Below are 14,285 nucleotides of genomic sequence, written 5' to 3'. Positions count from 1 at the left end.
TTCAACTCTAATTTTAAATTTGAAAAAATGACTCCTCCCTTGGATGTGGTCTCTCTTTCTCACGCTCCCTCTCTGGCCTGGAACCATGATTCCCCGCCACCCGTGATCACCATGATAGGCGCATAAAAGAACATCGAAAGTTGATAGAGCAGATATCAAATTGGATCGTGAACATCAAGGGGACGTTGACACATTCCCCAACTTCTCCTGAGTACGGAGATACCAGATGTGTGACACTTTTTTGCAGCCTAGGTGGGCAAAGGGGCCCATATTCCAAAGAGCACCTTTTGGATTTCACAGGTCATTTTTTACAGAATTTGATTTCAAACTCCTTACCACACATTTGGGCCCCTAGAATGCCAGGGCAGTATAACTACCCCACAAGTGACCCCATTTTGGAAAGAAGAGACCCCAAGGTATTCGCTGATGGGCATAGTGAGTTCATGGAAGTTTTTATTTTTTGTCACAAGTTAGTGGAATATGAGACTTTGTATGAAAAAAAAAAAAATAAAAATCAGCATTTTCCACTAACTTGTGACAAAAAATAAAAAATTCTAGGAACTCGCCATGCCCCTCACGGAATACCTTGGGGTGTCTTCTTTCCAAAATGGGGTCACTTGTGGGGTAGTTATACTGCCCTGGCATTTTCCAGGGGCCCTAATGTGTGGTAAGTAGGTAAATGACCTGTGAAATCCTAAAGGTGCTCTTTGGAATATGGGCCCCTTTGCCCACCTAGGCTGCAAAAAAGTGTCACACATGTGGTATCGCCGTATTCAGGAGAAGTTGGGGAATGTGTTTTGGGGTGTCATTTTACATATACCCTTGCTGGGTGAGAGAAATATCTTGACAAAAGACAACTTTTCCCATTTTTTTTATACAAAGTTGGCATTTGACCAAGATATTTCTCTCACCCAGCATGGGTATATATAAAATGACACCCCAAAACACATTCCCCAACTTCTTCTGAGTACGGAGATACCAGATGTGTGACACTTTTTTGCAGCCTAGATGCGCAAAGGTGCCCAAATTCCTTTTAGGAGGGCATTTTTAGACATTTGGATACTAGACTTCTTCTCACGCTTTGGGGCCCCTAGAATGCCAGGGCAGTATAAATACCCCACATGTGACCCCATTTTGGAAAGAAGACACCCCAAGGTATTCAATGAGGGGCATGGCGAGTTCATAGAAATTTTTTTTTTTTTGGCACAAGTTAGCGGAAATTGATATTTTTAATTTTTTTTCTCACAAAGTCTCCCGTTCCGCTAACTTGGGACAAAAATTTCAATCTTTCATGGACTCAATATGCCCCTCACGGAATACCTGGGGGTGTCTTCTTTCCGAAATGGGGTCACATGTGGGGTATTTATACTGCCCTGGCATTCTAGGGGCCCTAAAGCGTGAGAAGTCGTCTGGAATATAAATGTCTAAAAAATTTTACGCATTTGGATTCCGTGAGGGGTATGGTGAGTTCATGTGAGATTTTATTTTTTCACACAAGTTAGTGGAATATGAGACTTTGTAAGAAAAAAAAAATAATAATTCCGCTAACTTGGGCCAAAAAAATGTCTGGAGCCTTACAGAGGGGTGATCAATGACAGGGGGGGTGATCAATGACAGGGGGGTGATCAGAGAGTCTATATGGGGTGATCACCACAGTCATTGATCACGCCCGTGTAAGGCTTCATTCAGACGTCCGGATGCGTTTTGCGGATCCGATCCATCTATCAGTGCATCCGTAAAAATCATGCGGACGTCTGAATGGAGCTTTACAGGGGGGTAATCAATGACAGGGGGGTGATCAGGGAGTCTATATGGGGTGATCACCACAGTCATTGATCATGCCCCTGTAAGGCTTCATTCAGACGTCCGGATGCAGTTTGCGGATCCGATCCATCTATCAGTGGATCCGTAAAAATCATGCGGACGTCTGAATGGAGCTTTACAGGGGGGTAATCAATGACAGGGGGGGTAATCAATGACAGGGGGGTGATCAGGGAGTCTATATGGGGTGATGACCACAGTCATTGATCACGCCCCTGTAAGGCTTCATTCAGACGTCCGTATGCGTTTTGCGGATCCGATCCATCTATCAGTGGATCCGTAAAAATCATGCGGACGTCTGAATGGAGCTTTACAGGGGGGTAATCAATGACAGGGGGGTGATCAGGGAGTCTATATGGGGTGATAACCACAGTCATTGATCATGCCCCTGTAAGGCTTCATTCAGACGTCCGGATGCGTTTTGCGGATCCGATCCATCTATCAGTGCATCCGTAAAAATCATGCGGACATCTGAATGGAGCTTTACAGGGGGGTGATCAGGGAGTCTATATGGGGTGATCACCACAGTCATTGATCACGCCCCTGTAAGGCTTCATTCAGACGTCCGGATGCGTTTTGCGGATCCGATCCATCTATCAGTGGATCCGTAAAAATCATGCGGACGTCTGAATGGAGCTTTACAGGGGGGTGATCAATGACAGGGGGGTGATCAATGACAGGGGGGAAATCAATGACAGGGGGGTGATCAGGGAGTCTATATGGGGTGATCAGGGGCTAATAAGGGGTTAATAAGTGACGGGGGGGGGGGGGGTGTAGTGTAGTGTAGTGGTGCTTGGTGCTACTTTACTGAGCTACCTGTGTCCTCTGGTGGTCGATCCAAACAAAGGGGACCACCAGAGGACCAGGTAGCAGGTATATTAGACGCTGTTATCAAAACAGCGTCTAATATACCTGTTAGGGGTTAAAAAAAACACATCTCCAGCCTGCCAGCGAACGATCGCCGCTGGCAGGCTGGAGATCAACTCTCTTACCTTCCGTTCCTGTGAGCGCGCGCGCCTGTGTGCGCGCGTTCACAGGAAATCTCGCGAGAGGACGCGTATATGCGTCCAGGCGGAATGAATCAACCACCTCCAGGACGCGTCTGTGCGTACAGCGGTCCGGAGGTGGTTAAGTAACCATTTTTAGAACCAATTGAAATCTATGCAGCTAATCGCATATAGTGGCCGTCAAAAAATAGGACATGTCCCAATTTGCCCATGGCCAGATGGACCCCATTGAAATAAATGGGATCATTTTTAACTGCTGTTAAAAACGGGTACACTGTTTAAAAGAGAAGCCATTCAAAGGTTAAAAAAAATTATAATAAAAAAAAAACTCATCCTCTTCCATGCACATTGACACTTGCGATGTAAAAAAAAAACAATGAACTACATCCGTTTTTAATGGCTGATGCAAAATGCAAATTAAAAACAGATATATGGCCAGAAAATGAATGCACGCACTGATGCAAAATGGCCAAGGAAAACTGTGTCCGTGTGAATGACCTGACTTCGTGTGAAAGCGCCCTAACTACTATCTTCTGTGAAGAGAAGAACAAGGTGTCCTGGAAGTGATGATATGGCCTCCACAAAGGCATGGTCTGTCTGACAGAAGGATATGAGCAAACCTAAATCCACTAAGATCTTTGTAACAACTCCCTGCGGAGTGCCATCAAAATCCGTGTGCACGTGTTCCTAGAAGAACTGATGATGTTTGGAAGGCAAAGGGCGGTCTCACCGAATGTTGATTGGATTTAGACTTCTCTTTTGTTCATTCACTTTGCATTTTATTAACTGCTAAAAAAATAAACTATTAACACTTCTATTCTGGAAAGAGTTCTTACTTGCACAATTTTTGCACACCTGCCTAAAACTTTTGCACAGTGCTGTGTGTGTTTTATGTTTTGTTACTGAGAAAAACAACGATTTGTGTCGCCATCCTCTGAGAGCCAGCGCTCAGCTAGCAGAGAAGTGCTCTCCCTGCACCTCAGAGGCCCCGCTCTGGAGATGGGTGCGGATCTCGCCTTTGGGATCGGCACCTGTCTGACTTTTATGTATCCTTGTCCAATACCTGCTGTGTAGCTCATTTTCTGGAAATGATGAGTACTTGTCTTTGTAATCCCATCTACAGTATTCTTACAAACCACTTGGTCTGACAATGAAGTGTCAACTAAACCCACACCCTAATATTCAGCCTTCTGTAGCTCAAAGCATATGTGAACACCGTTCTAATAAAACTGCTGCATTTCATGCAGTTATGCCCCAGGTTTCCAGAAATCTAGCTTTTCCCTTAAAGGGAACCTACCACATTGAATATGCAGAGCCCAATCACTGGGTGGTATGAATGTGGAAAACATTCTCACATGGTGGAGGCAGAACAAATATTGGTTGTCTGGATCAAGTTTTTCCTTTTTTCATGGGTGCTTATTTTCTCGTTGTGCTGTTTACTGAAGTCGGTCACAATTCATACTCATATTTTCCACTGTATGATGAACTTTCAGTATACATATCTCTTATCTTCTCACGTGGAAAATATCTGCACCACTGCGTACAAAACCTCCAGGCGCTTGCGTTCTGTCTTCACTGATATTTGACCTACTGTAAGGTCTACAATGGAATAAAAACGAAATATGCTGATGTCCAGCAGTCCACAACTGTATGAAAGGAGCTGAAAGCTTTTTCTTGCCTCCAGGGTTTAAAGCTTATTTTAATGTTTTTTTCAATTGCAGGTTGAAAAGTTTGGGTGACAAATCAAGAGATGTGAAGATCAAAAAGCAGCACAGGTACAAATAAAAAAATGTTTCCTTTTATCTTAGTTTCCTTCCCCCCCCGCAGCAGCTCTTGTCTTCTCCTGCTATATTAAAGGTGGCTGCACCCATTAAATTTATATACCTGCAATAGCCCAGACTATAGAAGGTAATGCCTTGTTCTGCAGCAGCATTCAGCACTCAGAACTAGTGCGGGGAGCAAAAGTACAAAAGAGAGGTTTATACTGGCTATATACAGAGTCGAATCATGTTGTTATGGCCACCAGCTAATGTGCAGCACGGACATCAGCTAGACGGGCTGGTAGTGACTCGGTAAGGTCCTGGTAGGTTGGCACAGGTATCTGGAGCCATGCTGACTGCACTGCATCCCACCACTGCTGGAGGGAGCATGGGGGAAAATCCATAGAACGAGCACCACGATCGAGGTGGTCCCACAGATGCTCAATTGGGTTCAAGTCTGGGGAATTAGGGGGCCAGGGTAGTACTTGGATGTTTTGGTCATGCTCTTACAACCAGTGTCAGACATTTCTAGCCGTGTGACATGTTGCATTGTCTTACTGGAAGATCCCATCTGCCCCTAGGGAAAACAATAAGCATGTATGGGTGTGCGTGATCTGCAGAGATGGATTCATACCCAAATCAGTTGAGAGTGCCTTCCACATGGATGAGTGGGCCCATGCCATGAAAACTTTCCCCAGAACTTGTGTTCTTCCAGCAGTGGTTGCAGGGTGTTTGTTCTCTGATGTTTTTCGCCTGACACATCAACTATCTGTTTTATGAAACAGAAAACATGACTGATCAGAGAAGGCAATACTTTGCTAATCAGTGGAGGTCCAATTCCAGTACTTCAGTGAAAATTAAAAACCTTTTCTACCAATGCATCTTCATTAGCAGAGGTGCAGTGACCATCCATGTACTTCAGGGCTCCATACACGGTAGGCTTTGTTGAGCTGTTTTTTAGACACACGTCTGGTAGCCCCCTGGTTCATTTTGTCAGTAATTTGCTCCACTGTAGCATGTCGATCCGCCCTTGCACACCTTCATAGCGATGTTCACATCTCACCACTCAATCAAGTGGTGCTCGACAATTTCCATGTTTATTCTCAATGGTGCCATTTGTCCTCTCACGATACACTTTCACCACAGCGGCACACGAACGGTTCACAAACTGCGCAGTTTCAGAAATACTGCCACTCTTGGCCTGAAAGCCAATAATCATCCCTTTCTGCAACTCTGGTAAATCCCCCCTTTTTTACCATTGTCAGCAATGAGCGATATGTCCACAAGCAACCTATCGCACACCTTATATACCCTCCAAGCCAGCCCATGACACGTCACTTCATGAGCTATGCGCTGCCAACATCGAAAGTGGTCATCATAATGTGAGTTGACCTGTGTACATAGACAGCTTCTCTAGATGACCTGTGCAGTTCCTAGATCTGCTACACAGAATTGTGGGAGAATTAGCAATTGCTGAAAGAATAAGGTTACCAACTTTATTTTGAACCTTTTATAGTGGCGACTAGAGGTCACCTTTATAGAGGTATTCCCTAATTTAATATAAGGATAGTTAGGAAATTCCATAACATTGTGATTCATGGAGAGCCAAGCTCTGTGGTGGCTCATAACACACAGGGTAGTTTTAGCGCTGCTATGTGGCAAAATAGCTGCATCGCTTCTTTCAACTGTTCTGTGGTAGAGATGAGCGAACTTCTGTTTTAAGTTCGGCGTCTAAAGTTCGGCTTCCGGTTAGCGGAGGATCCCGATATGGATTCCGAATTCCGTTGTGGTCCGTGGTAGCGGAATCAATAATGGCCATTATTGATTCCGCTACCACGGACCACAACGGAATTCGGAATCCATATCGGGATCCTCCGCTAACCGGAAGCCGAACTTTAGACGCCGAACTTAAAACAGAAGTTCGCTCATCTCTATTCTGTGGTAGTGAAGGCAGTCGTGCCCCCAATGATCCTAGGTATATGCCATCCATGACTAGTGGGAATAGCCTTGAATCTGTAGTATAACAGACATCCCAACCTGCAAAACCTCATTTCAGGGAGGTTTTTTTTTTTTTCTTTCACAAACTTTTTATTACATTTTCCAAACATATGCAGTATCTGCACACTTTGCTCTATGGTGTGGAGGACTGGGCTCATTACCCTGCCCCAAATGATCATATTTATGTATATGATTAAAGGGATTCTGTCACCACCTATAAGCCCTGTGAGCTAAACATATGCTCATGTCCAGGGTAGCATTCTGATTTCTAAGGTGGCCTTATAAAAGCTATTTGTGGCTTTATTCTGCGGAAAAACAGGTTTTACTAACCTGTCAATCATTGAATTAAGGTGCCCAAGCAGGGGAGGTCTGTGGATGCATGGTGCCCGGCTGCACGCATCGACGTTCGTGCCCAGCACCGCCTTCTACTCCTCAGTGCCGCCTCTCCCTCCCCCTCCTCCCGCTTTGAGATCCCGCGCATGCACACAGGCTCAGCCTGATGCACCATTGCGGACTGCTGGCATCGGCTTCTTCTTGCACTGTGCGCACGCGCCGAGAAGGAGACACTGCTACAGGTTGCCGGAAAGGTTTACTGCGAGTAAACTAGAGATGGGAAGTTCGGATCTTTCACATGAATCGAATCTTCGGTTCATTCGCTGAGCTGACAAGAAGCAAGTGAACCGAAGCTTAGGTTGCGCAATGCGCATGCGCAGATGCTTCGATTCACTTACTGAGTCGGCTCTTGGTCTGAGTCAGGAAGTTTATTCTTTAAAACCCTGTGTGTAATTATCTACCCCACTGTAGGAAAAAACTGTAGGGGATGTGAATTTAACACTGGGGTAAATAATATAATTAAAATGGAGGGTTAAATGTGTAAATGTATTTAAAAAAAATTACATCTCTTTCAATAGTTATATAGCTACTGAATGAGACAGAAGAAGGGATGCCTTTAACATATAGATCTCCTTGAGAAGCCAATTTGACCCTAAAGGGTTAATTCAACCTGTAATCTAAACTCTGTCCTGTCACTTCTCTTATCTCTCTGCTCTGCTATCAGTAAACCTTTCCAGGATATATTGTTTCACATGGGGGGGGGGGGGGGGGTTGTCAGGGAGCCGCTATTGGGAGACTCCCTGAACCTCCGGGAGACTTGAGATCCCTGGTATAATGACTGGCTCAGTTGTAAGAATATCTCTATGTACCTCATGTAAGAAGTAACCACTTATGAATGTTTTCTTTCTAAACTCATAGGCCAACTGAACACTCTGTGAAATTTCCAGCCGGGATAGAAGTTCTTAGCAGGTAATTGCTTCACCAATATAGAATCCCTTTGATGTGGCGGCAAAGGAAATGCAGTGGTCCATATTGCTGAAGCCTCATTTAGCTGAGCTTTTTAAGCAGTGTTCCAAACACAGCACAACACAGGAAAGCTATGGAGAGTGTCACGGCCGGTGCCTCGCACCCAAGATAGAAAAATTGTTTGCTCTACTGAAAATCTTTTATGTCCCTGGGACATCCATTTTGTTTCCTCTGATTTCACGTGGTGATGGTAAAGCAACTTATTCCATCATCTTCCCACACACACACACACTGCTCTGTCCATGGTGGTGGCTAGGCATTTTCAAGGGCTGCCTCACCTTCGGGGCCCTTTCAGCCAACCGTCCCTCCCACCACATTTCTGTAGGGAAGCATACTTACCTGCTGTGCTGGGTTCTGGCTCCTTCCGTCTCTCGCTGCTGCACCCATCCCACTCGTTAACATTCGATTTGATGAGGGTCAGTTGTGCTACTGCAGCCAATTACTGACCGCAGCAGTGATATGTCACCCATGCATTATTTGACCCACAAACGTAAGATTTAATCAACAGATTTAATAAATGATAATATAGTCTATATAAATGTATGGTCATCAGGTCAGTGTCATCTGTATTGTTGATGTACTAATGCAGCTTCTTAATTTGGCGCTTGAAGTTTAAACCTTACCACTATGACATGCATTTTTATGATTGCTCTCATATATTTTCTTTTCTAGGTATGAAGATTCCTGGGCTGCACTACATAAAGGGGCAAAAGAATGTGCTAAAGCTGGAGAGGTAAATATTACTAGTGTGAATTAAGGCATGCGATATAAGATGGCAATGTTGCTGTGCTACATTGCCCTGATGATTGTGAATGTGATTGTGTAGCAACCTGCAATTTTCCTGAAACACAACAGTGAGCAGAAATCCAAACCTTCTGGATTTCTGCGTGCCCTCACTTACCATCATTTGGTGTGTCTGGCAGCACACCTGACAACCATCTTAATGTCACACAGATATAAGTCACCATGTAACCTAATAGGAACCCCATTGGTACGGTCTGTCTTCTGATGAGGTGTCACCAGGCAATATGTAACGTCAGTGTCTAAAACAAGTCTTTTTTTGTTTTCATTGTATAAACATATTTTGGATGAGGAAATGGTTATTTATGAGAATACCATTTAAGTGCACGATTATGCTATCGGGTATCACCATGTCCAAAAATGTCTGAAATATATTTAAAAATGTTCCTGCACAGTGTACGCTGTAATGGGGGGAAAAAAACTCAATAAAAACACGTAGTTTGCCATTTTATTAGTCACCTTGTCGCCCCAAAAAAGTTGAACAACAGTGATCAAAATCTCCTCCACATATTCGATATCTCCATAAACATAACAAACTTCACTAGACATTTATCATCTAATTTATCTGGTATGGTGAACGCCGTAAATAAAAAAAAAAATAAAAAAAAACACAATTGCTGTGTTTTGTTCATTTTCCCAAAAAAAAAAAACATGGAATAAAAAGTGTTATGTACCCCAAAGTGATACAAAAGAAAACTACAAGTCGTCCTGCAAACATCAAGCCTTAACAATGCAAAAACATTTTCTTCTTTTAAAAAAAAAAAAAGTTTTTATTGTGCAAAAGTAGTAAAACAAAAAAAAAAGTATATATTTGGTATGGCTGTAATCGTACTGACCCAGAGAGTAAAGTTTTCATGGTATTTATGCCAACCAACGAAGGCCACAAAGTAAAAACTCAGTGGCAGTATTGTTTTTTTCCTATGCCCCCCAAGAAGAGTTAATAAAAGTTAATCAGTAAGTTATGCGTACCCCCAAGTGGCGCATTTTAAAAACCACAATTTGTCCTGCAAAAAATAAACCTCATATGTCTATATCGATGGAAAATGTAAAAAGTTACAGCTGTTAGAATGCGACAATGAAAAAAAAATTGTTCAGCTCACTAAGGGGTTAGTAGTGGTACAGCAGACTGTAAATTAGAGATGTTGTCTTGTTTTAATGGAAAAGTGCACTATTTCTGCCACTAGGTGTCAGCATTTACACTGAGGACGTTTCTTACCATGCCCTTACACAGCATTAGGTTTCCAGAATAAATGTAGGTGTATCATTAGACCTAACATTTTCACATTTTTGTTTCCGATGGAATATTGAACTTTTGTTTTATTGTTTTCTACATTAAAAAAAAAAGAGCTATTTTTTTTTTTTTCATGTTTCCAGCTAATAGACAGTGAGGTGGTGATGCTGTCTGCTCACTGGGAGAAGAAAAAAAGTGGCTTGGTGGAACTACAGGAGCAGCTGCAAAACATACCAGTCTTCCTTGCGGATCTTGAATCAGTGACAGCTAAACTTGGTAGGTGAACTTTTACATGTAAATTTCATGTTTCCATCCTTGAATTCTGTAGAGCACATCTGATAACTTAGAATGATTATATTTTTAGCCAGTTTACTGTGCAAACCGTAGACATATCACCAGCAAGAAGAGTGGCAAAAAACACCTTAGTGCCTCCTGGTGCTGGGGACAAAGATGCAGGTGCCCTAAAAACAGTGATTAGTAAGCTGAATATAGTGCTGTTTCTAACTTCCCTATAATTCAAAAATTGCAACAAAAAAAAAAGGCAAATGTAAAAGATTAAACAAATGTTATTGAAAATACATCACATAATAAAAATAAAGTAAAGAGGAGTCTGGCTAAACCAAGTTAAGAGATAAACTAGTTCTTACCTAATACATACACAGTAAAGTGCCCCATTAAAAAAAAAAAAAAAAAGATAATAGTAAGGACAAAAAAAACGTATAATTTAAATACCAGCCCATGTAAATGATCAAGTAACCTGCGTTCACCTCGACACACATTTTGGCTTCAAACCTTTTGTGTGGCGGTGTCTCTGGCACATTTGAAAATGTTAATATAAATTGGATAACCCCTATAACCCCCCCCGATTGCTTTTTCTTAGTGTACAACGGAGCTCAAGCCGCATTCTTGGTCTTGTTTTAAAGCTGACAATCTAAACGACCGAAACAAAGTCCTAAGACATGGATCAGTTAGAGCACCTGCAGCTAGTACTGCTATCCTTGTCTTGTTTTAAAAATTAGATTGTCACTTTTAACACAAACCAGGAATGTGACTCTTGCTCAGTTGTAGCCTTACATATTTTAGGTTAAAGCAGCCCATCACCTCCTTGTGATCCTCAGCTAGAATGGAGGAGGAGGGGAGCAGTGGCTGACTGACTGTGGGAGCAGAAAGAGACCTAGATCTTCTCTCTATATGGGTTATCAATCCCCTTCTCCATCAGTCTGAGACGATAGAGAAGTGAGAACATGAGTTTGCTCATCTAATCACCCCTCTGTGCCTAATTAGGCAGTTCATTGATGCCAGATGTTTGCCAGTGTCTAGATGACAGCATCAAATAAGTCACACCAAATAGTTACACCCACACACCTGGACCTCAATAAAGTTTCCTCTTTACTCTGTCCCTATCCTTTCCATATCTGAATTGTGATGTAAAATATCCAGACCACTTCTCTAGTGATGCCACTTATTTCAGTAATAGCAATACCGATTATCACCAGAGAGGAATATCTATTATATTTCTTTCTTTTCATATAAACGATTTCTGGCAGTCAGGAGGAGCACTGAAATAGGTGTATGGTATTTTTCCTGGCTTTGTAGTTATTTGCTTCTCCATAAAAGCTTATTCAATAATACTGTACCTGTTCACACATCATGCCTTTGCATCATTCTTGGCTGCATTTTATTTTAAAAATGAAATGCATTATTTTTTTATTTTTTTCTTCTTTCCCCCACAAAAATATAAATGAAAGATATATAATGTATTAAATAAAAAACGTTATGACCACTGGAACACAAACTGGGTAAAATGTTACTGTCCTTTAAAGGGGTATACTGGTTGTAGCACAGAATAAGTGATAACTAGAGATGAGCGAAGCAGGCTTCGGATGTGCAATCAGAACCCGGTTTGCAAAGAAATTTGTAAGTAAGTTATTCACAAAGTCGCGCGAGACTTCGTTGAATACCTTCGGTAATTGATTATTACAGTGAAAAACCACTTCAAAACTTAGAACCGATTTCAGCTTTGCGCGCGACTTCGTAACTAACTAAGCTCATACATTCTAATACTGTATGGACTAATCTCCATACGGTATTATAACAACATATTTTTTAGCAAAGCGACTTTGGATATAGCACCCGAAGTCTTTTCGCTCATCTCTAGTGATAACTATTAGATGGGTGATGTACTACTGCTGGGACCCCCTGTGATCACAAGAACAGGGCCCCTGCTGCTCCATTCATTTCTATGGGAGCTGCGGAGATAGCTGAGTACAGCACTCAGCTATTTTCTGTCATAGAGATGAATGGAGCGGCAATGCACATGCTCTACCTCTCAATTCGTACCTTCCTGTGGATAGGGGATAACTTGCTACAACCCGGATTCCCATTTCAGGCTAAAATTTGTTACAGCAATAGTGGGTTAAAGAAGACCTTTCATCTGTTTTACTTATAGGAGCTAAATACCTGTACCTGTACTGATACTGCCAGCTGTTGTGTGTATTATTATTTTTTTAAACATCGCTCCTACGCCCTCCTGAGGTTTTCGCGCTCAGTATCTAAATACTGAGCATCGGAACAGGGAGGAGGAGACGCCAGGGTTTCTCAATGGGCGTCTCCTTCTCCCTGGCTGTGCCACGTTCCAATCACAGCGGAGAGAGTCACAGCCAGGGAAGAAAAACCTCCCCGGCTGTGACGCTCTCCATGTGATTGGATTGCGGCATAGCCAAGGAGAACGAGACCCCCTTTGAGAAACCCTGGCGTCTCCTCCTGCCTGTTCCGATGCTCGGTATTAGCATACTGAACGCAAAAGCTTCAAGAGGGCATAGGGGCGATGTTTAAAAAAAAAAAAAACTTGTGGCAGCATCAGCTGCAAGTACAGGTATTTAGCTCCTATAAGTAAAACAGATGAAAGGTCCTGTTTAAAATGCTCTTAAGTCACCTGTTATGTGCCAGCTATATTTATTTGAGCCATAAATTTTTAATCTACAATAAAAACGTGGCCTTTTTGGAGATTTTTTTTTTTTTCTATTTTACTGTCAGGTGTTTAAAGTTGGCCCATCTGCGACATTGATGGCGTATCGCGTATGCCATCAATATGCACACAGTGCACTCTCCATTCCCACTTCCGACTATTTTCAGAACTTCTAAGTTGTTGCATGAAGAACACACGGCGCATGTTCTGGGACCCGCACCTATCTTTTTTTTTTAAATCAAAATAGTTTTTATTGATTATCAATAAAGGTATTAACAAAATAAAGATTTGTATACAATAGCAAAGATCTTGTCAGTCCATACATTAAAATCTTATCAATATTATGAGTCTGTCGTCATAATAACCTGAAAGCATCGTAATATAGGATATAAAGACAGATATTTGTTGTTATAAGAGTACAGGACATTGCATAAATAATGTTATATAATTATCTAACATAACAACCAACCAACCTCTCCCCCCTCCCCCTTTACTTGATCCAACAGAGAGACAGCTGCATTACTTTAATTTCATCATTAGTTATATCTCAGGAAGGCCATTACAGTGATAATTGAAATTATAGTGACCAATCGACATCCCCCATTCGACAGCGTGTGCTAAGATAACTGGCCCAATAGAGCGAATTGCCCACGTATGCAATCTCTCGATAGAGCCGCAGAGGCCAAACTCCCGATCTCCACCCAACCCCTCCATATCGACAGGAATTTGTTAGGGCATTTTCTCTTGACATAGACCCCTCTTTCAAGGCGTAAAACTGTATTCAGCCTATTTATATATTCTTGTTTTGTTAGGTGGATTTCCTCGTATCCAGTATTTAGCAATTGGAACTCTCGCCTGGAACAGCATTCTATGAATGCACAGAGACAGTTTATCATCTATTTCTGAAGAGTTCAGAATACCCAATACGCAGACTCTTGGGTCATTAGGCAATCTTATCTGAGTCGTAACGGTTATGATTTCACATATATCTTCCCAGAATTTCTCAAAATTTTGGCAATTCCAAACCATATGAAACAGTGTTGCTTCTATTTCTCCACAGCGGGGGCATGAGAAGTCTGGTCGTGGTCTGGTCTGGTTTCTTTAGAAATGTTGGCCCATATTGATAGGATAGCATCTTGCAGTTGATGGAGATTTGAGGGATGCACATCCAGGGCACGAAGCTCCCGTTCCACCACATCCCAAAGATGCTCTCTTGGGTTGAGATCTGGTGACTGTGGGGGCCATTTTAGTACAGTGAACTCATTGTCATGTTCAAGAAACCAATTTCAAATGATTCGAGCTTTGTGACATGGTGCATTATCCTGCTGGAAGTAGCCATC

The 14,285-nt window shown here is 42.3% G+C and overlaps 1 protein-coding gene across 1 annotated transcript in view; it reads left to right on the top strand.

Annotated features, from left to right (window-relative positions):
• DTNBP1 (dystrobrevin binding protein 1) overlaps positions 1-14,285 on the top strand; it is a 134,286-nt gene that overhangs the window by 14,692 nt on the left and 105,309 nt on the right. The window contains exons 2-5 of the mRNA XM_040432620.1: positions 4,550-4,603; positions 7,838-7,888; positions 8,618-8,678; positions 10,121-10,253. Coding sequence (XP_040288554.1) covers positions 4,550-4,603; positions 7,838-7,888; positions 8,618-8,678; positions 10,121-10,253 — 299 coding nt within the window. The remainder of the gene's footprint in view (positions 1-4,549; positions 4,604-7,837; positions 7,889-8,617; positions 8,679-10,120; positions 10,254-14,285) is intronic.

The sequence above is a fragment of the Bufo bufo genome, chromosome 5, assembly GCF_905171765.1.
Source record: "Bufo bufo chromosome 5, aBufBuf1.1, whole genome shotgun sequence".
NCBI classification, from domain to species: Eukaryota; Metazoa; Chordata; class Amphibia; order Anura; family Bufonidae; genus Bufo; species Bufo bufo.
The sequence above is the reverse complement of the archived record's forward strand: the minus strand, read 5'-3'. Positions and strand labels throughout refer to the sequence as shown.